The sequence below is a fragment of the Cynocephalus volans genome, chromosome 8 (assembly GCF_027409185.1).
Source record: "Cynocephalus volans isolate mCynVol1 chromosome 8, mCynVol1.pri, whole genome shotgun sequence".
Classification (NCBI taxonomy): domain Eukaryota; kingdom Metazoa; phylum Chordata; class Mammalia; order Dermoptera; family Cynocephalidae; genus Cynocephalus; species Cynocephalus volans.
The window spans coordinates 40,314,829-40,342,300 of NC_084467.1; the positions used below are offsets into that span (position 1 = coordinate 40,314,829).

The 27,472-nt window shown below is 45.5% G+C and overlaps 1 protein-coding gene across 1 annotated transcript in view; it reads right to left on the bottom strand.

Moving 5' to 3' along the window:
- Positions 1 to 27,472, bottom strand: part of AGBL4 (AGBL carboxypeptidase 4) — a 1,343,713-nt gene that overhangs the window by 116,029 nt on the left and 1,200,212 nt on the right. Inside the window, exons 7-8 of the mRNA XM_063105750.1 lie at positions 15,111 to 15,200; positions 5,127 to 5,241 (exon numbers count right to left, since the gene is read on the bottom strand). Of these exons, the coding sequence (XP_062961820.1) occupies positions 5,127 to 5,241; positions 15,111 to 15,200 (205 nt within the window). The remainder of the gene's footprint in view (positions 1 to 5,126; positions 5,242 to 15,110; positions 15,201 to 27,472) is intronic.

Here is a 27,472-nt window from a genome sequence, read left to right on the forward strand (position 1 = left end):
ATTTACCATCTTAACTATTTTTAAGTGTATAGTTCATTGTTATTAAACACATTCAAATGTTGTGCTATCATCTCCAACATCCATTTCCAAAACTCCTTTCATTTTGAAAAATCAAAACCTTATACCCATTAAACAATAACTCCCCTTTCATCCTACCCCCCAGCCCCTGGCAACCAGCACTCTACTTTCTGTCTCTATGAATTTGACTACTCTAAGTACCTCACGCAAGTGGAATCATACCATATTTCTCTGTTTGTGCGTATTTTACTTAGCATAATGTGCTCAAGGTTCATTTACGTTATCGCTATACCGTTCTTGGTAGAACCTCTTCTCAGTGTTTCTAATAAATGATGGGATGTGGGTTCACAAATCTTCTCTGACCCTTCATGTTGGGGAACTTGGGGCAAGTTCCTTGGTACCTCTGTGCCTCAATTTCCTCTCCCAAGAGGGCAGGAGGGAAACTGAGGCCAGGGAGGAAAGTATCTTGTCCAAGGGCAAACAAGAAGGTTCAGGAGAAGGGGAAAGTTAGACCACCAGTTCTCTGCTTCCACCCACAGCTTGTAAAGCAAAGGCAGTGTCTGGGAATGCAGAGAGTCCCTGGATGCACCCTGTGACCTTGAACATGACTCTTCACCTTCTCAGCCTCAATTTCCCCTTTGCTCAAAGGGATATAATAAAACTGGCTTTTCTTTCTCAATAGGTTGTTGTAATGATTGAATGCAGTTTCTAATGCCTTTAGAAGCATAATGCCCTGTACAGTAACAAAGTGTGGCTGAGAATCTAGAGTTTTTAAAATCAGAGCAGCAGCTTATCATGCCAAATTATAAGAGTATTCATGTCACAAGAGCATACAATGAGAACAGTTTGTGTTAGAAGACCATGTAGGTGAAGGTAGAGGGTTGGGGACTGACAGCATCTGGTGATAGTTAGTCTACACTGGGAATTGTAGCTTTGTGCCATAGCACAATCACTAAGAGCTGCTGTTTAGTTCATTTAGTCATTCAGAAAGGACATATCTTCAGACACTGTGCCAGGCATTGGGCATACAGAAAATATAAACTCCTGACTTCACGAAGTTCACAGTCTGAAGGTAGAGACAATCATTAAACAGTCACATAAACAAACATATGATTACAAATTAGGACAGAACCATGACATAACAGCACAGAGTGTTAGGAAAGAGTGTAATTGGAGACTCACGATACATTGCAGGAATTGGGAAGGCCTTTCTGCAAAGTGACATTAAGCCTAAGACCTGAACTGAAAAGAAGGCAAATGCAGTAAGCAAAACAGAGGGTACAGTTCCACAGCGTCTTATACACCAGAACATAATTGTTACCTATTGTTATGTCATCTAGTATAACTGTTATAGACAGTTACTGTAAAGTGCACTAGAGCTGCTACATATTGTTGCTGTCAACTTTAGTATAGACCGTATATACTCTTACATAAACCATAGTCTAGTACCAAATCAATAGTTTAGTTGGTAAATGCTGTTGCTGTTTAACACGAAAAGCATTATCTATCATGGTATAGCAGGCATCTATTGCTACTAAATGCTAGAGTGTACCTTCTCTATTTTACTATAAATACCATAGTGTAAGTACTTGTATTAGGAAATGTATGCTTAACTGATGAAATCTGGGAAATCTCCCTGCTTATTCTTCCTAGATGGGATTATATACTTCTTTAATGTGGAGGATGAATGAGGAGGAGGAGGAGGAAGATAAGGAGGAATAAATTTTTATTTAGAACTTACAATGTGCCTAGCACTGCACTTTAAATGCATCACTCACAAAAGCCTCATAACTCTTTAGTAACCCCATTTACAGATGAGAAAAATGAAGCTTAGTGAGGCCATATAATTTTCCCAAGGTCATACAGCAAGTAGATGGCAGAGCAGAACTTGAAATTTGACCTGACTGACACCCAAGTCCATGTTCTCAACCACTGACCTTCACTCCCTCCAATGCTCTTGTCTTCTCACCCTGGAGAGAACAGGACTGTTCAACTGTCTCTGCAGCCCAAAGAGATGCCTGTTCTACTCACAGGGTCTGGCATGTCTGGTGCTGGAGGTAGGGGGATGGGGGGCAGTAGGGAGGACCACTGGCTAGCTCAGACAGACCTGCATCCCTGCCCGATCCTCACAGGCCACAGACCAAAGGCAGACTATTTAATTTCTCTGAGGCTTGACAGATTGCATACGTGGAGGAAGAGCATGAAAGACAGACAGACATAGTCACCTGCCTTCTGACCTGTTTGCAGTTGTGTGATCAGTTCTGTGAGGTCTGGCTCTGTTTACTGCCCTAAAATTCTGAGATATTTCCTTCCTTCCTTCCTTCCTTCCTCCCTCCCTCCCTCCCTCCCTCTCTTCCTTCCTTCCTTCCTTCCTTCCTTCCTTCCTTCCTTCCTTCCTTCCTTCCTTCCTTCCTTCCTTCCTTCCTTCCTTCCTCCCTCCCTCCCTCCCTCCCTTCCTTCTTTCCTTCCTTCCTTCCTTCCTCCCTTCCTCCCTTCCTCCCTCCCCTCCACCTTTCCTCTTGTACTCAAGCTAGTTTGAGTAGATTGTATTACTTACAAGCAAAAAAACCTTTAAAAACCCTCCTTCACAGAGTTGTCATAAGGATTAAATGAGATAAATGTGTGAGTGCTGACAGGTCATCGGGTCAGCAAGCAGAATTCTTAAAGTGATTTTTCCCAAAATGCATTTATAAACACTAACACTGGGGCTGGGGGGTGTGGACCATGACACGTACCTCTGGGAAACACTGAGTACTATACTCCCCTCTTGAGACTCCTATGTTTATTAGCATATTCAAAATTCTGAAAAGACTAATTGTAAAAGGACATGTTAAACTTTGCTTAACTCTGCATTTTCCAAATTTATTTAAACACTGAATTCTTTTTTCCCCCATAAAGCCTTGGCAAGTCCCACCAAACCGTGGAAATGCTGCTATGGAGAGTAGTGTGGCTCTGAGAGGGACTGGCCTAGGGGACCTCTAAGGCACCTTGAAGCTCCCAATTCTGAGTCTTCATTATTATTTTTCATACTCTCCAAAGCTTTAGTAGTGAATTCTAATGATTGATAGGCTCTTTGTTGCTACTCAGAGCTGTTTTAGCAACAGGATTAATGCCTGTGGCTAGAGATTTTCTCTAGCTCTCATAATGAGAATCACATATTCTCACTAGGAGAACGTTGGGGATTGAAACTTCAGTATGAAACCATTTCTGAGGGTTGGAGCTCTTTTATCATGAAGTCCCCAAATCACAAAATCTGGAGCTTGAAGAAGTGAAGAAAGCATTTAGTCCTCCATTTCTACCTTGCTAGACATCTGAAGCCCAGAGAGGGGAGGTATTTTGACCAAGGTCACAGACTTCTTTCCACCTTGTCCTTCCCCAGACAGGCAGATCATGACATAAATGTGTGTGGAATGGCAGTACTGACCTCTCTCTGAGCACTGCCACTCTTGTAATTAAACAGAAATATTAACATGAATCAAATGGTCTTTTCACCACCATTATCACTAACAGTACATTCTGTCCAGGAAGGTGGAAAGGCTTTGCTCTCAGGCCTGCAACAAGCCATCAAATCTGCAAGTGCTAATGAACCATCACTTCAGCCAATTAAGAGAAGAAGCAAAACTGTCTCTAATGAAAGCTTCATGCATCCCATTGGCTCTCTCTAACTCATACTCAGGGTTACTAGGAAGACCCTCTGGGCCCAATTGCCATGCTCTTAGAAAGCCATAAACCAACTCTGTGTAAACATGCCTGGCTGGTGGGGTATCAGGAGATTGGGTTCTGGTCTGAGCTAGGCTACTGACCTTGAGCACGTCCCGTCTCATCTCTAGGCCTCAGTTTCTTCATTACCAAAGTCATCCCTCTTACTTTTTGAGCATCTACTATGTGATCCCTGCTGCTAGGCACGGGCCACACAAAGACCATTAGGGCTGTCTCTGCCTTCTGGTGGCCTGAAGTCCAGTGGGGTCCATGCAGTGGGATAAGACTTGTTCAATAACTAGGCCTGTGGTAGTGCAGAAAAAGGAGTGAATAATTCTGTTTGGAGTTTGGGGGAATGTTCTTCAGAAGGAGGGACATGAGCTGAGTTGCAGAATGGGTTAGTGATATAAAGAAGGCATGAGGAGGTGTTGGGCAGAGGGCAGCCTGATGAAGCTAAGGCAGCAGGAACAAACAGGACGTGGCTAGGGAACGAGGTTTTGTTCCGAGTAGCTGGATCAACAGTTCTAGGAGTGAGGGGTGGGAGGTGAGGCAGAACAGTGGACAGACAAGCAGCAGGTCACACAGAGCCTTGCACGCAGAGCTGGGGAAACTGAATGTTATCTTGAAGGTTGTGAGCCTAACTAGCTCTAAAGCTGTGTAATTTGGGAAGTGAAGTTAACAGTCAATGATTTACTGACTGAGTGACCTTGGGCAAGTCGGTTGCCCTACTGTGAAATAAGGGTAATGGCACTATCTATCTCAAAGGATTCAATATTCTTTTGGCTGATGGTCCTCTGGGCAGTGGAATTTTAGGTTGTAAATTATGGTCCTAAGCTAGCAGAAAGAGAGTTTGAGATATGAGTGCCTGAGTGGGTATAGGGCTAGCTGGTTTGCCCACACCACAGAGACATGCTGTTCAGATGATCTGGGATGCCACTCCACTTCAGTAATGATCTCCAGGAAGAAGCACAGCAGCAAAACAGTAATCATTATAACCACCATGCAATATCCTCAAAGCACATTCCTTCCTACCACTTCTTTTGATGCCCACAACTGCCCTACCTGGTATGTAATTGTTTTCTCTATTATGCAAGAGAAACTGAGCATCAGAGAGGTAAGGAAAATTTCCCAAGGTTACACAGGAAGTAGGTGCAAAAACTGATACTTTAGGTCTCCTGATTCCTGATCCAGCAAGCTGTCCAGAAAAGCCCAGCGAGTGACCTCAGGCAGCTGCGCATGAAAGAGCCAAATCTCATTAGCCACATCCTCAGTAGCCAGGTGAAACCTCCTCTAATTAAACTTATGGGGAGTCTAAAAATTCTTCCTCCAAAATATATCCCCGATTTCTTCTTGCTTCCATACCCCATTCTATGACTACCTGCTTCCAGGCATTCTTCCCAGTCTCTCACCTGTAATTGCCCAGGTAGACTCCATCAGGGTTGAGCATCGGTGCAATCTTGAAGACCAGGTGTTCCCGTAGGACTCGAGCAATAGGGTGCTGGCTTACAAGGAAGTCAATAATCCCTAGGGAAAGAGAAGAGTCTGCGTTAACCTGAAAGTGTTTTAAGGAGGGAGCACATTCTTCTCAGCTTAGAAAACAGTAAGAGTTCAAAAGGTGATTTTGGGCCTGTGTGGTTATTGGCCACTGTGAGTGTGTGGCTATGGATTCTGTGTTACCCAGTGAATTTTACAAATACATCTCTGTTTCCAACAGACAGACAGTTCAAGACACAACATTAAAGCCCATGGGCAGGAGAGAGAGAGAATTTCCAGCTGTAGGGAACAGGGATGGCCTCCAAGAAAAGATGTCATTTGAGCTGTGCCTTGCAGGGCCCACCAGGTTTTGACAGGCACAGATGGAGGAGATGTGGGAACTATAAATTAAGAGATGCTCTCTACTGGGCACACCGTTAGCTAAACATTGACACAGATGTGATGACCATACTGTCAAGAGTCTCAGAGACCTAAATCTTCATGTTGCTGATAGGCACACCAAGAAGTAGAGAGGAGAAGGGATTTGGCCAAAGTCACAGGAGGAGATGGAAGTCTCCTCAATGCCTCCCAACTCTGCTCCTTCCCCAGTTTAAGGATCTTCTGCACCCAGAATCCAGGGCAGGCCATCCTCCCTGCTTCTCATTGGCATAAACACCACCCTGCCTGCAGGTCACCAAATTTAGGAAAGCTGAATTTTCCATGACTTTCTTCCCCCTGCCAGGCAGTCCCCAGTCCCTTCCTTGAATTGAGCAAATCTGCCCCTCTTCTCCATCTCTCTGCCTCTCTTCTAGTCCAAGCCACCATCACCATCTGGCCTGGATGACAGCCACTGCCTCTGGAATGTGCCCTCATCACTGCAGCCAGAGGGATCTTCTGAAAGTGCAACTCTGACCCTGTCCCTCCCTTCCTTGATATCCTTCTGGTGATGGCATGCATCCACCTGCAGGAGAGGGGGTGAGCAAACAAACAGCTCTAAGCCCTTGTCTCTCCCCTCCTCTTCTCCACACTTCTACCTCTTCATCAGAGACCTGAAAAAAATGGGCAAAATGGAGCTCTGGCTTTCCATGAATTTCTGCAATGGAGAAAGTGATAGGAGAAGGCGAAACATTCCCAAAATGCAAAAGGAGAATCCCTCTTCTGCTGGGGAGAGGAGGAAAGGTGCCAAGGAGAAGGAAGCTTTTGCTCTGGGCCCTGAAGATATAGCTAGGTTTGGACAGACAGGCGGGACGAAGGCAGCAGTGACTCAGAACCGCTCACATGCTCAGTGGTAGATTGCTCCAGAGCACATTCCAAAGCTGCTACGGCCAGGGAGGGACATCTCAGGCTTTTCTTTAGCCAGGACTGAGGATCCATCGGCAGCTGAAAGCCACTTGGACATCATTTACCTCTCAGCTGAAGCGGCAGTGGACCAGATGCCCTGATTTATTTGTTGGTCCTCATATTAAAGCCGCAGTTTGCCAGTAAACAGGCAGGGTAATGATGCCAGGCGCCCTTGTTAGGGGCTAATAATTGCTTAATCTGTCCGCTAATTGACCCCAGCTCCCGGGGCGGCCCTCCATCACGGAGCCAGCCTGCGCTCTGGGCCTGGCCATGCTGCCTGAGAGAATGGCTTCTGGAAATGGAGTGGCTCATTGTGATCCATCCTCCTTCACAGATGAGCAGATTAATTGGGCTGCCAATTAGGCAGCTAATAAAAGAATGAGAGAAAACAAAGTCAGACCAGAGTCTGCAGCCACCCAGAGCTCCCTCTCCCAGGGTGGATGTGGGGCAAGGAGAGGGGAGGTTTTAGACTCATCTCTTGGCTTAAAGGTCAATACAGTTCAGCAGGAGTCATTCCCATTGATCAAGAAATCAGGAAAAGATCTTTCCCTTTTTTTCTTCTTTTCTTTGGTGGTGGGGGAGGGTGGTAAGTGAAGAGGAATATGAAGAAGAATGTGGGAGGAAGTAGAACGAGAGAGAAAATGCCATCTCTGACCAAAAGCATTGCATGGACCAAAGAAGCAGAGGGGCCATGGGAGCAGAAGGGCTTGGGAACCTACATTAGAATCTTAACCGGTCATTAGCTACAGAGCTACTTACTAGCTTTCTCTGACCAGTGTTACGTCTTAATATAGGGATAATAAGGCCTAATCTGGAAGACTGCTGCTGTGTGACTGGGTTAGAGCTCCTATATTTCAGCTGCCCGACACAGTGCCTGAAAATTGTGACATGCTTTAATAAACTCAGATCAAAGGTTGAAAGGTAATGGGGTGAAAACAGGATTAATTTTAGAAGTAGGAGAAGCCCACAAACCAAAACAGATCATGGGTTCTAGTTTTGGCTTAGTTACTGGGCAACCGATAGAAAGCCTCTGGTCCTACTCTCAGCTTTAAAATTAGCCGAAAGAACTAAATAGTTCCCAAGGACTCACCCAACACTGACATTTTATGATTCCACTTATTCTATTCCTCTCCCCCAAAGTAGAAGAATCCTCATCCATCACGTGGAGACAATAATCTTCCTCCTTCTGGGAGACACCATCAACCCCCTTGAGATCAGCCTTTGCTCCTTCTATAAACAACTTTGCCAGGTTCTTTCCTTTGAAGACAGGAAGGCTGGACACCAGAGAGGCTGCAGGAGAAGAAGGAAAGTGGGTGGAGTCCCGGCCTCTGGCTGGCCAGCGTGAACCTCGCCAGGAAAACCACAACCGAACCTCAGAGTGTTTGCTTGAGGGCTGGGCACAGAGCCGGTGCTTAATAGGTGCCTATTGATGGATCGCTCCCAGGAATTCATTCAATCCTGACAAAGCATGAGGTTAGTTGAACTGATAACCACTCACTCTACACTCAGTGGCAGACCAAATGCTGGGTCTTGCAAGATGAATACATACATGTTCCTGCCTCAGAGGGGGGCATGGTAAGAGCAGACTCAGAAACTTAACTATCTGGGTTTGACTCCTTTCTCTGCCATTCATTGTCTGTGTGGCCTTAACCTTGCAGTTGCTCAGTTTTCTTACCAGTTAAAAGGGGAGAATAATAATTACTTGCTAGCTTTTGTGAGGATTTGAATGACTGGATACAAGCAAAGTGTCTGACGCACAGTAAGTGTATACAAGGGTACTTCCAAAAGTTCATGGAAAGATCTGCATCATTGTTCAATTCTACTTTCCCATGAACTTTTTGAGCACTTTCGTATATGCATTGTTTTTATCATTGCTCTTACTTCGTTTGCCTATAGGTGTGGGGAAGGGAGGAGTGTTCAGAGATGAGCAGGAGAAGTGAACAGGGTCTCTCTGGTCCAACTAAAAACACACAAAGAGCACTGAACAGCCACTGAAGGCTTTTTAAAAAAAATTTTAATTTTATTTTATCAATAGACAATGTGGTTGATTATTGTGGCCCATTACCGAGACCTCCCTCCCCACTTCCTCCCAACAACCTCATATCTGTTTGCTTGTCATAACAACTTCAAGGAATTATGATTGTTGTGTCTTCTTCCCCCCACCCAAGTTTATTTGTGTATTTATTTATTTATTTTTAGCTCCTACAAATAAGTGAGAACATGTAGTATTTCTCTTTCTGTGCCTGACTCGTTTCACTTAATGTAATTTTCTCTAGGTCCATGCATGTTGTTGCAAATGGCAGTATTTCATTCTTTTTTATACCAGAGTAGTATTCCATTGTGTAAGCCAGGAACATACAGAGTGGGATCTGGGCTTTGGAGAACTCCACCTGGTGGCAGCGTGGGATGTGGCATAAAGGGAAGAAGTAACACGGGGCAGGGAGTCTTGACGGCAGGAGAGAGGTGGAGGAGGAGGGAGAGGGGAGCACAACCACAGCAGAGAGCTGGCAAACGTAAAGCACATTGCAGTCAGGAACCGGGGTTCCACAAGTTGGGGACCTGTAGGGCCTCTGTAGTGACCAAGGCCCAGAGTCATGAGGATGCAGCAGGTGGAAGGGAAGCAGTGTAGACAGATGTCAACACCCATGATGAGATTACTTGTCTACCATCCCCAAAAGCATCAGAACTCTTTGCTGAAATCACACAACTTAGGGAAAAGTAACTGAGATTACATTTCTGGCGCCTGGCAGAACTGGGCCTCAAAACGGAAACTGAGTTCAGTTATAGAAAAATAAGGAAAATTACATTTCCTGCACCTTTGAGTTTCTGGGATTGAGGCTTGCATCTGCTGTTCAGATCTGTCTTCTCTCCAGGCCATGAACTCCAGGATGGCAGGGACAGGTCTACTTTCTTTGCAAGTCTATTCTCAGTGCCTAGCTCAATGCCTGGCACAGGGAAAGTTCTCAATAGATGTGTGTGAAATGAATGAATAAAGATAGACCCATAATGACTACTGTACAGTCAATAGCTGCACTAACTTCTGACTCCATTGGCTCCATTTTATAGTCAGAGAAACAAAGTCAGGGTGTGACATTACTTGCTGAGCATCTCACACAGGCCTACTTGGGATTCAGACCCTGTTCTGCCAGCTCCAAATCAGTGCTCTTTCCATTAAGGCAAGATAGGAAGAGCCAGGAGTCTATCTGCATGTGATTTGCAGAATGATTTGCATGTGCTTGCATGATGTTCTCTCTGGAGAGTTCTTCTATTGTTTCTGTTCTCTGCTTGGAGGCAGAATACTGTAGTGGGAAGAGCCCAGGCTTGAAGCAAGACAGCCTGAGATCTCTGCTGAGCCCAGAGTGTGGTCGCAGCCTCTGTAGGCCCTCACCTGACCTGACACCAAGCCCCTGCCTGACCTCAGCTGAGACCAACGGCCTCAAATGGTGAAATCACAGGAAGTCTGACCCCAATGATCCCGAAGTTCACAGAATGTGAGTCCTCACCCTTCCAGCCCCAACTCTGCCCATTTCACAGATGGAGAGAGAGAGGCCCCATCCCAACCCTTTACAGGATCTAGCCTTGCACTTATAATATGAGGCTGTTTGGGACAGAGAGAGAGAGAGAGAGAGAGAGAGAGAGAGAGAGAGAATGACAAATACGTGAGGAAAAGAGGTGAGGGAAACAGTGTGGGGAGGGGCAAATGTCACTACTTCACCTTCAGGAAAGATTTGGTTGTGGTTGGTCCCGGTGGCTGGCGGTATTGGTGGGTGTGAGAGCACAGGGTGTGGGTGTGTGTGCACATACATTCATGCTCTCCTCCTCTTACCCCCCACAAAATAGCCCTGAGGAGTGAACTCCCTGGGGGGGTGGGCAGCTCTTCATCTCCACAGCCTAGGCCCTGGTGGGCATGCTGGCATGTAGTAGCAGGGCTCAGGCTGGGAGAACACCTAGATCTAGTCCCCATACCACCACTAACTGGCCAGGTGACGTTCAGTGAGTCCCTTGACTTTTCTGGAAAGTAGGGCTAAGGGCTGCCCAGGGACTTGGTGGGGTTACTGCATCAGAGCAAAGGGGAAGGGGAGCAGGTTAGCTCTGCTCAGGCACCTCTGCGTACCTGGTGCCTCCCCGAGCATGGACACACGCTCTCTCGTGTGATCCTCACAGCAGCTCCCCGAGGAAGACTCAGCTGTCCCCATTCTGCTGGTGAGGAAGCAGAGGCTCTGAGGGTCAAAGCTGTGTTGTTGCAGAGCTCTGAAAGGGGTGGTATTTAGGGTGGCAGGGCTCATATCTCCACAAGACTCTGCTTGATGGTGGGATGGCTGTCTCTGTGTCCTGTCTGCTGTCCCAAACCCCATTCATGGCATCTGTGAGGCCAAACTATCCCCATTCTCCAGAGGCAATGTGAGAGGTCAAAGGAGCGCCCATGTTGCTCTGTGGCAGGGTGTGTGGGAACTGGTGCCTGGAGCTGCACTGCCTGGATAGTTTGGCCTCACAGAGGCCATGAGTAGGGTCTGGGACAGAAGACAGGACACAGAGACAGCCATCCCACTACCAAGCAGAGTCTTGTGGAGATATAAGCCCTGCCACCCTAAATACCAACCCTTCCAGAGCTCTGCGACAACACAACTTTAGTCTACTTCCAGCAGCAGGTGCATCAACAGCTCGGCAGTGAGAACCATGGTCCCAGCCAGATGGGGATGACCAGGCCTCACATGCCTGTGCCCTGCTCAAGGTCACTGAGCCAGTTAATGAGGAAGAGTTAACAGAACCAAAGGGATCTCAGCCAGCATCTTTCCATGCCTCAGACCCAGGTGGGCTGGGGAAGGGACAACGGTGAGGGTTGTGACTGAGGGAGAAACCCCCAGCTGCACCCTGTGGGACTGTGAACTGGGCTGCCCCACATGACTAAGAGACCTGCACGCAAGACTGTGCCTCTTTCCTTTATTGCTAATGGGGTGGAGATGCCTGTCTTATGTTGCCTCAAGGAAAGATGTGTCTCAAGGGACAGACACAGAGGCAGGGAAAGAAGAGGAACAGAGTTGGGGAGATGAATTCCAAAGCCACATCTGTCATGAATTAGTTGTGTCACCTCAGGTAAGCCATTTCACTTCTCTGGGCCTCCACATCCTTGTCTGTAAAATGCACATTAATTGTGGGGTGGTCAGAACTCTACTCTGTGTTCTTCTAGGTACAAAGCATTGCCTTCTAGCATTCCCCCTCCCTGAATGGAACAAGGGAGTGTGTACAGGCTTGGGAGTTGGCCAGAACCACATTCAAAGCCCCCCTCTGCCATTTACTGGCAGTGTGACCTTGAGGCTCCTCTTTCTGAACTCAGTTTTAGCATCCCAAAGCCAACACAGTATTTGTTTCTCCCAACAGCCCCACAAGATGAACAAGATAACCTCACTTGAAAGGTGTGGAAAATGACAGTTGGCAACTCAGCCCTAGGCCTTAAGTAGTTCTTGGTTGATAGGGGCAGAAACAAATCTAAATCAAGGACATAACAGATCAGGGCAGTAGAGATGACCTTCATCAGTAGAGATGATGGTTATCTTTAGACTCACAATGTAGGCACAAAGTAGGGGCCTGGAGGGAGTGGGAGAGGAAGGCCTACAGTGGGGGCACTTGAAATGAACCTTAGGAGAGGAGAGGTGCTTACCAGGTGGCAGAGTGGGCACATGGAGGTTGTGAATGTCACACCAAGGAGTTTGGGGTTTATTTTGAGAAGGCAGTGGACAGGCATTGAAAGACTCTGCCAAGGAATAAATATTTATTTAAAACCTACAGAACAGCATTGAGTATATCAATTCAGCACCATCCAAAGATCCCTTTTTAGAAAACGGGGTCATCAGAGAGAGCACTTGAGATCCATTCAACTTTTCTTTGCCTCAGTCCTTGTCTGTAAAGTGAATGGTGACCATGGTGACTCTACCCTCTGTCTACTGTCCACTCAGGAGGTGAGCATGAGGACGTGGGCTCCCCGAGATGAAGGTATTGGTGGTAAGGCTGCTGTCTTTTTATAAACAAGGACAAAGCATTATATCCAGTCATCTGGGGGAACAGATCTGCTGCCAAGTTTAATAACTGACAGATGGCTGCAGGTAAAGGGGCTGGTGAACCCAGGCGGGACCTGGGAGAGATCACTGTAAGGACAGTGGTGGGAAGGAGAAAGGCCAGAAGTGAGAATGCCAAGGAGTCAGCTCTAGTGACTGAGCTGCAGCCACATCTCTCACAAGCTGCCTGGCTTTGGCCAAGTCACTTCCTCTCCCTGAAACTCAGTCTCCTCATCTGAAAAAAAGAAGGAGCAATCGTGCATTGTGACAATATGAATTGGGAAAATAAAACTCATACTTATTTGCATAGTGCTTGAGAGTTTACAGATCTGCTTGATCTTCTCAGATTCTCATGGAGAAGGAGGTGGCACGTGTTGAGTGCCTGCTGTGTGCCAGGCACAGGACTGGTGTTGTGTTTACATTATCTCATGCCAGCTCCACAACAGCCTTCCTGGATAGGACTGTTTCCCTAACTTTTGTGTGAGGAAACTGAAGTCACACTGCTAGCAAGTGGCGCCCCAGTATTTCACCTCAGGATTGCCTGATTCCAAATCACCAGATTCTTCCTCTGCAGCATGCTGCCCCCTCAAGTTATGTCACCTCCACAGGTTTTTCCATATCCCTTTGATTTCACGGTCATTTTAAGATCAAAATGAAATAAATTACTTAACTTCCCAAACTTCAGTTTTCTCCCATGTAAAACAGTTAATATTAGTTCCTATGACATGGACAATTAATATAATTAAAATAAATTAATAAAAATTAAATAAATAAAACAAATTAAAATATATAAAGTGTTTAGAACAGCACTTGGCACATGTGTAATATCACATATTGTACATGTAATATACATACTAGATAGGCAAAAATAAAAAAGTATTGGCAAGAATGTGGGACAGTAGAAACTCATACAATTGCTGGTGGCAGTGGAAAATTGTATGTTTGGGAAAGAAATTTAAAATATCTAGTAAAGTTTAAGCTGCACACATCCCATAATCCAGCATGTACATTCCCAGGTTATACACCCTAGAAAAGTATTTGGACACATGCCCAAGGTGACATGTATAAGAATGTTTGCAGCAGCATTAAATTTAAGAAAAAATACTGTAAACAACTTTATTATCCATCATCAGGACAACAAATAAGTAATTTGAGCTACAGACACAGACACAATACAGTGTTGAAAAACAACTGAACTACAACTATACTCATCAGTATGGATACTGGGTGGAAAGCAAATCTTAATGCATACAGAATGATACCATTTCATAAAGTTTGAAAACACGCAAAACTAAAGAAAACTAGAGAAGGGCAAACACGAAATTCAAGCTGATGGTTACCTGTGGAAGTGGGAGATAGGAAAGACAAAGAACTCAGAAGGAAGAGATAATATTCTGCTTCTTAAGCTGGTGGGTACCTGGGTGTATTAGTCTGTTTTCTGTTGCTTAGAACAGAATACCTGAAACTGGGTAATTTACAAAGAAAGAAAACTTATTTCTTGTAGTTTTGGAGGCTGGGAAGTCCAAGGTCCAGGGAACACATCTGGTGAGGGCCTTCTTCTTGGTGGGGTGTCCCTGCAGAGTCCCATGGTGACCAGTGTATCACATGGCAGAATGGCAAGAGCTCTTTAACGTTCTCACTTGCTCTCCTTATAAAGCCATGAGTGCCACTCCCACGACAACCCACTAAACCATTAACACATTACTCCACAAATGGATTAATCAATTCACAAGAGCACAGTTGTTGTGATCCAATCACCTCCTAAAGGTCCCACCTTTCAAACACTCATAGTCTGATTTCCCACCCTCCTTACCCTGTTACAGTGGGGATCAATCTTCCAACACATGAACTTTTGGGGGACATTCAACCCGCAGCACTGGGCATTCATTATATTACTATTTATATCTTATTTACTAAATATAATTTACATTGCTGAGTACCGCAGACTAATTAAACATATTTTGTATGAATTAAATATTTAATAATAAATAAAAATGCACCTATAAAGAGATATACTTGAGCAGAGAAATTTTGTCTGATTTACTTCTGGCTGTCCAATGCCTAGCATGCTTCCTTGTTCATGGTCAGTATTTCAAAAGTTGTTTTTAAGTGAATGATTGCATGAATGAGTGAATAGATAATTTTCAGTCCTTACACACTGACCTTGGGCCAGATTTCCTTGCTGTTGTAAACCACTGCAAACAAGTAAAGCTAGGAAGTGTAGATGACTGTAAGTGCAGGTGACATCCTCAACATAGCATACACCAGAGAACTTCATTCAGCCCTACCTATTCATTTATCCATCAATTCATTCATCCACTCATTTATACACATATCTAGTTAATAAACATTTATTAAAATAAAATCTAATAGAGATCAGGTGTAACTTCTTTAAAGAAGAGAAGTAAATTCCCATCCAAGATAATGACTCTGCGTATGACCACATTGTCCCAGAGGTCATCACAAAGTCCCAGTTGGATGAGGATGGGGGTAGGTACAGGACACCCATGAGATCCTGCAACTCACCTTGGCACACAAATGAAGAGGGTGTTTCCCCTGGGTGGACTCGTCCCGTGATGAATACCACCTTCTGCTCTGCCCCTTCCCGAAGATTTTCTGTAATATAAAATGAAAGAAGTTTGCTAAGAAGGACAAAGAGGGCTGAGACTAGGGGTTGACGTGTAGGAGGGAGGGGGATAGGGGATGAACTGGATACTTTACATTTATCTTTTAAATCATTAGGTTAGAGCCATTAAGACCCAGCCATTGGTAACTAAATAAATTATGTTCCTCGCTACCCAGTATTAAAAGACTACATTCCTTTTTCTTGGTGCAACTGATCATACTATATTAATATGTAATATTTATAGTTATCTGAGGAAGCCTTATGAATGCAACTGAATCCCAGATCCACTGATTGTAACCCTAGGCAAGTTGTGTACACTTTCTGAGTTCTGGTTTTCTAATCTATAAATGAGGATAATAATATCTACTTCACAGGATTGTTGTGATAATTAAACAAGCTTACACATTGCATAGTATGCAATAAACATTCAATAAATGATGTAATTTAAAAAGTAGCTATTTATATTAGTCATGGTAATAGTAGCAACAGCCATGTAATTAGCTCCTTTTGTGTCAGGCACGTTGTATACATATTTAAAATCCTTACAGCAACATTCAGTTAATACTCCTTTTATAGAGAAAGAAACTGAGGCTCAGAGAGTTTATATAACTTGCTCAAGGTCACACAGCTAATAGATGGTGGCAGCAGCTGAGATTAGAATCCAAGCCCTTGACTGGCCTTGATGAAATAACAGGGATCAGGTTTCCCTTTCACCTTAAAGAACTAGAAAAGTGGACAAAATGTAGAAAACAACTTTCAGACATTGGACAAGAGGTAGTGCAAGATAATCCATGAGAGAAGAGAAACAAATGAGGGGTGTCCTATAGTTGCCCTGGCTTTTTGCCTGATGGTCCAAACCAGAACAAATGCAGGGATGGAGGCCTCACTGAGATTCAAGTTCAGCAGGTGGTAGTTACAGGGAAACTCTGTAAGTTCCAGAGAAGAGGAAGCTCTGTGGAAAAAGAGTCCCCGAAATCTATAAAGGAGACCGCCTGAGTCTTTGTTGAACCCTAAGATTTGCATGCATAGGGTGAATCTCCACAATGTCAGGAAAAACTGAACAGAGAGCTGTGAACTGCACAGTTCCCAGGGGTCACACAGGGCTGGCAATCATTTGAATTCCCACCACCAAAGTGGAAGTCCTCATCAATCATCCAGGGAGAATAAGAACTCAGAAGGGCCATGTCTTAGTGGTGAGGCAAACTACTCTAGACCTACTCTAGCAAAGCTTTCAAATAAGTCTCAAAATGATCAAACTGAGCAAAGGAAACTTAACTTCTTGCTATCCAAAGCCCAACCCTCTCTAGAGGAAGACAACAAAATCCAGACACTCAACAATATATATTTCACAATATCCAGCATCCAATTACAAAATTATTATACATGCAGAAAAGTAGGCAAATACGCCCCCAAATCAGAACCCAAGCTCCTTCTGCCTCTACAGAAGTCTAACTTATATAATGAAGTTTAGCTATTGTGCTAAGATACAAAAGCAATAACCAAAAGTGACATTTCCAGAAAGAAGGGGCAGGGGGAGGGTATTCAGCTACGGTCAGAAGAAGTACTGATTGACACACAGCATTACAATGACTTAAAGGAAATTTAGGAAGAAACATTGAGAGAAGCTGGACTGAAGGATTCCATCTCAGTTAGAGAATGACCTGGAGAGAAGGGGTATAGAAGTAATTAACAGGCTTTCTCTTTCTGAAATGCTGGAGACAGGTCACTCTGAATGTGGTTCATCACACCAACAGTTGATGTGCCAATGTCAGAGACTAAAGCAAAAATATTAACTCTATTATATCTGGTTCTAAAGCCCTGAGATTGATTTGGTCTGTTGGGTGACCAGTAGGGGTTGTGGTCAATGCTTCCCCTGAAAAGCAGCAAGAAATATCATGGGACCAATATACTTTTTCTTAAGAACTCACTCTGTGCTCAGCTCTGTGCTAGGCACCTTTAGAAACAAAGGGAGAGGGAGAAGGCTGACCTGCCCTGAAGAAGTTGATGGGTTAAAAGAGGAGTTAGATACCTGAATGTTTCCTGGACTGAGTGTAAGCTCCACAAAAGAGAAACTATGACTTTCATGGGTGTATCTCTAATGTCTTTCCCAGGACCGTGCATGGAGTAGGTGCTCAGAAACCAGCTGTTAGATTAATAAAAACTACTTGTATAGATCATGGTTTATAAAGAAATTTAGACACATATCATCTCATTTAATCTTCATCATGCCTCTGTGAGGTGGACAGTTTTAACCCCATTTTATAGGAGAGGGAACTGAGGCTCCCAGAAGGAAGGTGCATGTCCAAGGTCATGCAGCTAGTCAAGCACCTGGTCCCAGCCAGTGCCCCTTTCACTACCCTATTCATCTCCTTCCTGATCCACTAACAACAGTAGAAGACCCCACATCTGCTACATTTCTGTTTTCGACACACACAAGAGAGTTAGAGTTCATTCCTTTTTGCTGATGAAAATTGTGCTACTGTCTTAGTATTTATATTGCTTTTCCACTTGAAAAACAAAACAAAAAAACCACCAAACCCTTTTTAAAAACACTGCCTAACACTGACCTCATCGATCCCAGCAGTCCAGAAATGATAAATGGCATTACTGAGGCCCTCGGTGAAGGCTGACTTTATGGATGTCTCCCCTGACCTGGTATCAACTCAATTGCATTCCGCGTTTCTGCTGACCACAGGGAAATGCAAAATGGGCATTCTATTTGCACACTAATTTTACTGAGCCCCTGTGTCTTCATAAAATGATAACGTGGGGCTAATAAAAATCAAGCATCTCGGGTGCTAATATAAGCAAATGTTGATGCAGGCAGGTAACAAATTGCTTTGTCATTTAGGAGGCCGTAAAAGAGCATTATAATCATCTTTAGGCAAAATGGATGGGTCGCCTTTGCTTAGCTTTTAGCTTTCATTTGCAAAATCAATTTAAAGTAATGTAGCAGCTCTGAGGTAGTGCAACATGGGACACCCCCCACCCCCTCCTGTCATCAAATCCCCAGATTCCATGCAGAGCCAATTAAACATACTCTTGGTGGAGGCCGCAAAGATGAAGAAGAAAGCATGCTTGAACAAAGCCAGGGTGGAACAGAATGCAAACACTGAGACCAAGAACAATCTGGAAGGGATGGTAAAATGGAAGAGCTCACAGACATTGGCATGCTCAAGGGGACGAGGGGACACTGAAATGGAACTGCGGCAGCCATACCAGGCTCCCCGTTAAGCAGGAGATGCTTGAAGTCAAATATGCTTTGTGTAGTATCCCTCATATGTGCGTGCACACACACACACTCACAGGCACCCCTTTGTCACTCTATCCCTCTATCCTCCATTATCTCCTTATCCATAAAATATTTATCGAACTCCTATGGGGTGGCCAGACACTAGCTATTATTATTTTCATTTTACAGAAAACCAAGGCCAGAAGAGAAATGACTTGCCCTAGATTTCACAGGTAATGAGTGGCAGAGTCAGAGTCCCTATCCAGGCAGTCTGCCTCCAGAAACTCTTTGTAAACTCTTTGCTATGTCTTTTGTGAAGGAGGGCAATTACATAATATTTATTGAGTGCTTATTCTGTGCCAGGCACTTCACATGCAAGATTTTATTTTATTCTCAAAGCAACCCAATGAAACATCTACTATTCTTAGCCCTCTTTTATAGTTGGAAAATTGAGATACAGAAACGTTAAGCGATTTGCCTAAACTTGCATAAGTAGCAAATGTGGGAGCCAGGATTAAACCTAGGTCTTTACGAATCTCAAATTTGTGCTCTTAACCACTGGGTCATATTGGCTCTTGAAGATTAAATAGGGACCCTGTGGCAGTTTTACAAATACATCCACAAATTCTTTGTTAATCTCCTTTCAAGAGGTGGAGATTAACTTCCCTCCGCTTCAGTGTGGGCTGGACTTAGAGACTTGCTTCTAACAAATGGAATACTACAGAAGTGATAGCATGTCATTTTTGAAATTAGGCTATAAAAAGACTGTGGCTTCTGTCTAGGATGTGCTCTCTCTTTTGCTTGAATGGCTTGTTCTTTGAGCAGCCCACTGGCATGTCATGGAGACACTCAGGTAGCCTATGTAGAGGCCCACACGGTGAAGAACTAAAGGATGCTGACAACAACCAAGAGGAACTGAGGTCTGCCAAGGCCACATGAGTGGGCTAAAAAGGGGATTTTCCAGTCCTGATGACTGGGGCCCTGGCCGACAGCTTACTGACATTTCATGAGAGACCCTGAGCCAGAACCACCCAGCTAAGTTGCTACTATATTCCTGACCCACAGAAACTGAGAGATAATAAATGTAGTTTTAAGATGCTAAATTCTAGAGTAATTAGGCAGCAATAGAGAACTAATAGATATCTCCCCGGAGATAGCTATATTTCTCCTAGTTGATAAGTAGAACTTGAGAAACTTTGCATCTTATCTATTGATGTTGACCTTGAATGAAGACCAAAGCCATAATTTTGGTGCCAAGATGGAGAGAAAGCCTTGATAGGTTTAGTCAATTATCAGTGGATCTGTGGCTGGGGAAGTGCTAGAAGATGCCAGGCCCCAAAGAGTACTATCTGTGCCCTCTGAGGACAAAAATCTCCCAGAAGTTCACACTGTCGGTTTTGTTCCCCCATCTCTCCTGACAATAATTCTGACTATAACTCATCACGGGGAGTAAGATGTTAATGTGAAAGAAGAAGTACGTGGTTAACTGGGAGGGGAATGTGGAATGTTATAATGGGAGAAGCATATTTTATGACACCTAAGCCTTTTTCATTTTCTTGACTTCAAGATCTTTGAAGGAATCATAAAGAAAATGCCCTCCTATTGGTTTCCAAACCAGACCATTTGCAGTCTTTTCTCCAATCCTCCAGGACCCAAGCATGTCCATACTATTACTAAGTTGGAGAAATAAGAAATCTTGGTAGCCGTGACAGCACAGTTAGCGGTGTCTGTCTGAGGTACTGCTTAGGACTAGAGCGGCCTCATCACTGGTCTCCCTGTGCCAGCTCTACCCTTGCCAGTCTATCCTACCCCAGACACCAAAGCGGTCTTTCTAAAATGCAAATGGTAGCATACCACTTCCTCTGCTTAAAGCCCATCCACAGCAGCTCTCTGTGGTCCTCAGAGCAAGTGCAGCCTCTTAGCCTGGATCCCCAGTCCTTGGTAGCTGGTGGCTGTATACCTTGCCAACCCCTTTTCCACAGACCCTGGCCTCAACTAACTCTTGGCAGTTCCCCAAACACGATGTGTTCTCCCACACCTCCGCACAGGCACATGTTTTCCTCTCTGCGTACAATGCCAACCCCCATCTCGTCTGTCTAGCTTACTCCTACTCAGCCTTCGAGAGTCGGCTCAGAAGTGCCTCCTCTAAGAAAGAACAGAAGAAACCAACATTCATCCAGGACTTGTCCTGGGCCAATCCTGGTGTTAATGCTGTGCTTTATCTGATTTCATCAGAACAAAATATGCCACGCTGAAGGTAATGTGAGGATATCACTCTGTTATTGAAACTGACAATAAAGAGGGAACTGGGCTGTGAATTCTAGTGAGAACATGGTCAAGGTGCAGAATTTCTTATATATAAGTTTATGAGAGAAGTAGGTCTAGGAAGCATCAGGAGAGCTTTCTTGGAGGCAGTGGAGAACCAGCGAATGCGTCTGGGTAGAGATGTGACTTGATAAAGTCCAAGACATTCAGGGCTAGCTCAACCAAGCTGATGGGAAAGTGAATCCATCAGGAGGGAAGAGCTGGATGGGAGAGGCTGGGCAGGACACCGTTCTCTGTGTTCTTCTGTGCCCGAGGAGGTCAAATGGAAAGACGGCTGACTTCCCTGAGAAGACGGACCAGGGCTCATAAACAGGTTCCACAGATGATTGTCTGTGAGGCCTTGGGCAAATTTCTTACCAACTCTGAGTCTCAGTTTCCTCACTCATAAAATGAGAAAAATAATCTCCAACTCACAAGATAAACCTTAAGTGAGAGACTATATGCCCCTGTCACATGGCTTTTCCTGTAATAGAAGGTACCATTTATTGAGCAACAGGCCACAGGTATGGGGTTCCTCAGCCTCAGCACTAGAGACATCCTGAGCTAGATAACTGTTGTAGGGGCGCTGAGCTGTGCATCGTAGGGTGTTTAGCAGCAGCCCTGGCCTCTACCCACTTGATGCCAGTGACACCCATCCCCCCAGTTACAACAATCAAGAAGATCTTCAGACATCACTGAATGTCCCATACCTCTGCAGAGGTAAGATAGCCACTGATTGAAAAGCACTCCCCTACAAGAATTTTCTACTTTATTCAGACTGGCCTTATCACTATCTTCCCAAGCAAATCTTCGATTTTCCAGACTTTATATCTTTGCCCTAACTCCTCCAAAAAACCTCTTGGGAAATTCCAGACCACGGGTCCTCACCCTCCTGTGAATGCCCAGTTTGCTGTCCAGACCCCTCATCTGATCATAAATCATTTTCTGTCTTGGTCAGAAAGGACCAAAAACCACAACTCAGATCTGTCCTGTCTAATGCCCAGCATCTGCTCTGCTGAGCTTCTGGGCCATCTTGAGAAAACAGTGGTGTTGGCAAAGTTTATTTTCAGTGCCTGGATGCCTTAGCACCCCCTGCCCCTCACTGTCACATCCCCCCACCTGGGTTCAGATCTCCTATGCCCTAAATCTCACACCTAAGTGGTAGACTCATCACGCGACCAGGATAAGAATCTAAAGTTCTATCCTCAAGCTGGAATAACAAGAATTACCACTGAAGAGTATGTTCATGACAAATAAATGCCCCTGACAAGAAATGAGGCATTGATTCTGGAATTTCACGCTTTGGGGACAGGAGCCTTTCTGCCCTCATGTATCTTCACCAACTAATGTCTTAGTATGTCTTAGGACACATTAAAACCACTCTTGGCTTTAAATAGCCGTGAGGAGGTCTCTGATTTGCAGGAGACTCACAGAGGCCTTCAGAATAGCAAAGCCCATGATGTCACTAAGTAGAACATCCTTACTGTGGAGATAAAAGGCAGAGGACCAGAAAGGACAAGTGACTTGCCCCAGGCCACACAGCTAGAGAGTGGTCGAGGCAGGTCTGGATTCCAGGACATTGGGCGCCAACATCCAAGCAGCCTCCTCTCACTGCAATGGGCTGCCTGGAACAAGGTCCATGCAGGCTGGCACCTGGAAGGAGCCCAGTGGATGCCTGCCAGAGAAGTGAGAAAAGCTGTAAAGCGATGGGCCTGGGATATAGGTGGCTAGGGCTAGCTGAAGAGTTGTCACCTTGACAGTCACAGGAGCAGCACTGAGCCTCCTCTCCTCACAAAGTCTGCTCCTGCTGGGCTCAGGCAGTTTCTAAAGTCTCTTTGCTGCAAGGCTGGCATTCTAGGCAACCTAATGGCAGGCTAATGGCAGAAGGGCTCTCCCTGCCACTACCTTGGTCCCAGCACCCTTCAAACACCTACACAGAGTAAGAATCAGAGCCACATGCTTAGAATATCTGCTGAAGTTGGGTTCCTTGGGAAACAGACTCGGAGACTCTGAGATTCCCATGTGGGAGCTCTACTGGGATTGCTCTTGGGAACACTTGTGAGAGGTATGAGTTAAGAAGGATCAGAACAGATGCAGCAATGACTTTAATCAATCCCATGGGGCACTCTGAGCCAGGAGGGCTCTTCCTAGTTGTTTGAGGAAGTAAGGGGGGACTGGCTCTGTGTCCTGCATTAAGGGATACCTGATATGGACTGCCCACAGGGCAGGGGTGTAACCTCAGCCAAGACAGTACAAATCCCAGAGAGGGACTCAGCTGTAAGCTGTCAACCACCAACACTCCTGGGAACTGGAGCGTCGGTCCTGAAGGGGGATCTGGGCAGTGCCCACAGTGTCTGCCACACCAGCCTCTAGCTGCAGCAGCTGGGGAGAACAGGACAAACCAAAGGCTCCATATCTGAGCCTTCAGACAAGAAGGCTGAGGATGACAGACTTTCTGCTTCAGTTAAATTCAGTACACATTTTCTAACACCAACCACATGCCAAACTTTGCGTTCACCCTTGAGGACATAAAGAGGAATCTGGCATCCCTGCCCTCTAGGAGCTCAAAGACTAGCAAAGGAGAAAGGTCAAGCCTGGCTTTGTGATTATGAACTTGAATTCTAGAGCCAGACAGAAGGAGAGTTAAATCCAAGTCATGCCACATGTACTTATGTGACCTTGAGCTCTGGGATCTTTCATTTCTTCATTTTCAAAATGAGGATAATATTATTGATAGGTTCTGGACATGACCAGCACCATCTGGGATGTGACCACTGCCATCTTGAACATGACCAGTGCCATTTTACACACACTCAGTGTAAAATGGCCACCAGCCTTTCCCTTACAAGAAACCTCGTGGTTTCTGAGAAATAGAAACTCCTCCACACCAGCAACAAACCCCTCCCTGACTACCTCAGCCTTCCTTACAGTCTATATAAGCTCTCCCACCCCCACAGCTGGTGCTGTCCTCCATTTTGGGGGCAGCCCAGCAGATTTTCTTCCTTTAGTAAAGCTTGATTGGTACCTGGTGTTTTGGCTCACTTTCTTTCATTCTGGTGCCAAAACCTGGGAAGGGTCCTGGCCGGGACCTTTGGGCAATCCCCTCTCTTGGGTCAATTGGTCCTCCCAGCTGCCCTTCCCAGACCTGCTGAATCAGGTGCCTCCAGGACTATCTCCTTTTGCTGTTTCAGAGCAACACATCCAACATTGGCCTCAATTCAGGGTGAGTCAGTGGGTCTGTCCTACTTCTATGGGTTCCCCTGACTACTCTCTACAATTACTGTCTACTTGATATGAAACCCAGGTGCCTGGTCTAGGGAACCCCTCTCATGCCCCCCCAGCTATTGGAGGATATTCCTCTAGCTGGTCGGTGGCTTGTCTTTTGAAAGGGAGGTGTGCACCAATGAGGATGCTCCTTGGTGTTACCCTTCTTCTACCAGGACTGATCACCTCCTTTCTCACCCACTAAATGGAATCCTCACAACCCAAACCTCCATGTTCTATACCTCATTTTCTACTCTATGTCTCTGGGCTGTCTCCTGGCCAACCTCTTGGCTTCCAGGGAGATATTAAGTTCAAACACTTCATTTTCTACTGCAATCAGGTTTGGTCTAACTACAAACCAGACAATGGATCCCAGTGGCCAGAAGATAGCACTCTCGATTTAGATACTCTTAGAGATTTAGACCACTTTTGTCACCGAAACGGCAAAGCCAGAGAGATTCCTTATGTTCAAGCCTTCTTCTATCTTTGATAACTCCTTCTCTCTGTCAAAAGTGTCCTACATCTCAAATTCTACTAGCTAATCTCTGACCTCCCCTTCTGGACTCAGATCAATCTTTTTGTCCATCAGACCACTCTGTTCCCCAACCACCTCCTTATGCACCAGATCCTTCACCAGCCCCTTCACTTTTTCCCTCTCTTCCCCACACCTGGTCTCCAGATGCTCGTTCTCAGCCACCAAACCCCTCCCCTTCTCCCCCTTCATCAGGTGACAACCCCGCCTCAGCTCTGGCTCCTTTATACCCCTTCCATGAAGGGGCTGGGATGGAGGGAATTGTATGGGTCCATATCTCCTTTTCTATTTCTGATCTCTCCCTAATCAAAAATCAACTGGGTTCTTGGCAGTCCAACCTGGACACCTATCTTAAGGAATTCAGATATCTCACCCAGTCTTATGATCTCATCAGGCATGATATTTTTATGATGCTCACTACTACTTTCTCCCCCAAGGACAGGGAGCAGGCCTGGATAATGGCCCAACAACAGGCAGATGAGGTACATGCCCAAAATAATAGGTGACCTGTGGGAGCTGTAACTGTCCCTCACATGGACCCAAATTGGGACTACCAGGCCAGCCATGGGGATCGGGATCTCTGGTATAACATGAACATACACATGATTTATGGCCTCCAAAAGGCTACACACAAGTCCGTCGATTAAGACAAGGTTAGAGAAATCACCCATAGATCCACTGAAAATCCTAGCAAATTCCTAACCTGCCTCTCTGAGGCTTTAGATAAATATATATATAGACCCAAACTCCCCTGCAGGAATGGCCCTCTTACACTCTCATTTCATTACTCAATCAGCCCCTGATATTTGAAAAATGCTAAAAAAAACTTGAGGATGGTCCAAATACAACCCACCGAGACCTCCTCAATGCAGCTTGCAAGGTTTTTAACAATAGAGAGGAGGAGGAGAAGAAAGATCATTACACAAGAGATCAGGCCAAATACCAGCTCCTGGCTAATGCCATCTGGGGCTCACACACTCCAATGCTGGCCACCTCTAGGGGCAAGCCACCTGGGAGCTGCTTCAAATGCAGTCAACTGGGCCACTGGGCATGGGCCTGTTCTAACCCCAGGCCCCCTCCCAGGTCCTGTCTTCACTGCAAACAGCCAGGTCACTGGGGGGTTGACTGTTCCGCTTGCCAGAGAGGGAGCAGCCCAGTCCCTAACCCACAGCCTTTAGCTCTGAAGAAACCCCTACTGGAGCTTCTCGGCTTTGCTCAGGAGGAGGACTAATGATGCCCCCTAATCTCCAGGTCCTGAGGCCCCCATGGAGATCACCACATGTGAGCCCAGGGTAACTCTCATCATAGCAGGTAAGCCAATCTCCTTTGTCATCGATACAGGGGCCACTTACTCCACCCTTCCTGAATATGCAGGACCAACAACCCCATCCTCTATCAATAGCAAGGGTCACGGGATCAGAATACCACCCATGGATCACTCAACCCCTTTCCTGCACCCTACATCACACCCAATTCACACACAAAATTTTTTTTTGTCTTTTTGTGACCGGTAAGGGGATCGCAACCCTTGGCTTGGTGTCACCCGCACCGCACTCAGCCAGTGAGCGCACTGGCCATTCCTATTTGAATCCGAACCTGGGGCGGGAGCGCTGCTGCGCTCCCAAGCACTGCACTCTCCCGAGTGCGCCACGGGGCCAGCCCTCACACACAAATTTTTAATACTGCTCCAATGCCCAGCCCCCTTATTGGGACGGGACATCCCTTCCAAATTCAAAGCTACTCTTACCCTAAACACTGTAATTCCAGCTACAATACTCCTGTTACAGGCCGCCTCAGACCTGGCCCCTGAGGCTTCCACCTTCCCCTTCCCCTCGGACAAGATTAACCCCATAGTATGGGACACTTCTTCTCTCTCCATTGCTACACACCATTCCCCTATCCTTGTTAAGTTGCAGAACCCCTCTATGTTCCCTAATGTCCCATAATACTCCATCACTAACAAACACCTAATGGGCTTAAAACCCATCACACACAAACTCCTTTCTTCTCATCTCTTACGGCCTACCCACTCGCCTTTTAATACACCCATCCTTCTGGTTATAAAGCTTAATGGCTCATACTGTTTAGTTCAAGGCCTCAGGGCCATTAATGCAGCTGTTTTACCCATAACCCCAATCGTTTCTAACCCCTATACTATTCTATCCACAATCTGAACAACAACCTGTTAATTCTCTGTACTTGACCTCAAAGATGCCTTTTTTCTATCCCCTTACACCTTTCCTGTCAAAACCTGTTTGCCTTCACTTGGACTGATTCTGATATGCATTATTCCCAACAACTCACCTGGACGGTACTACCTCAGGGGTTTTGGGATAGCCCCCACTTCTTCAGCCAGGCCTTAGCTCAAGACTTATCTGAACTTCCTCCAACCTCTAGACCTCCTCCTTTGCAGCCCCTCCTATGAGGATTCACATGCCCACACTGTTGCTCTCCTTAATTTTCTGGCCTCCAGGGAATATCGTGTGTCCCCCCAGCAAGGCCCAAATTTCTTCTCCTTCGGTTACCTATTTGGGAGTCCACCTCACCCCCAACACCAGAGAAACAATGGTGGATCACAAGAGTATAATTTCTGAACTCCCTACTCCTACCACAAAAGGTGAAATCCTTTCTTTCTTGGGGCTTGCAGGGTATCTTTGCCTATGGATTCCTAACTTTGGCATGCTAGCAAAACCACTTTATGAGGCAGCCAAAGAGGATCCTGGTATTCCCTTAGATTCCATGAAGCTCATTCATTCTCCCTTCCAGTGGTTAAAAGCCACTCTTCTCGCAGCCCCAGTTCTATCCCTCCCAAACCCATCTCATCCTTTCATCCTATACATCACTGAAACCCAACGATTGGCAATCAGTGTTTTGGGACAAGAGGCAGGAGATATTTTCTCCCTGGTTGCATACCTCTCTAAACAATTGGA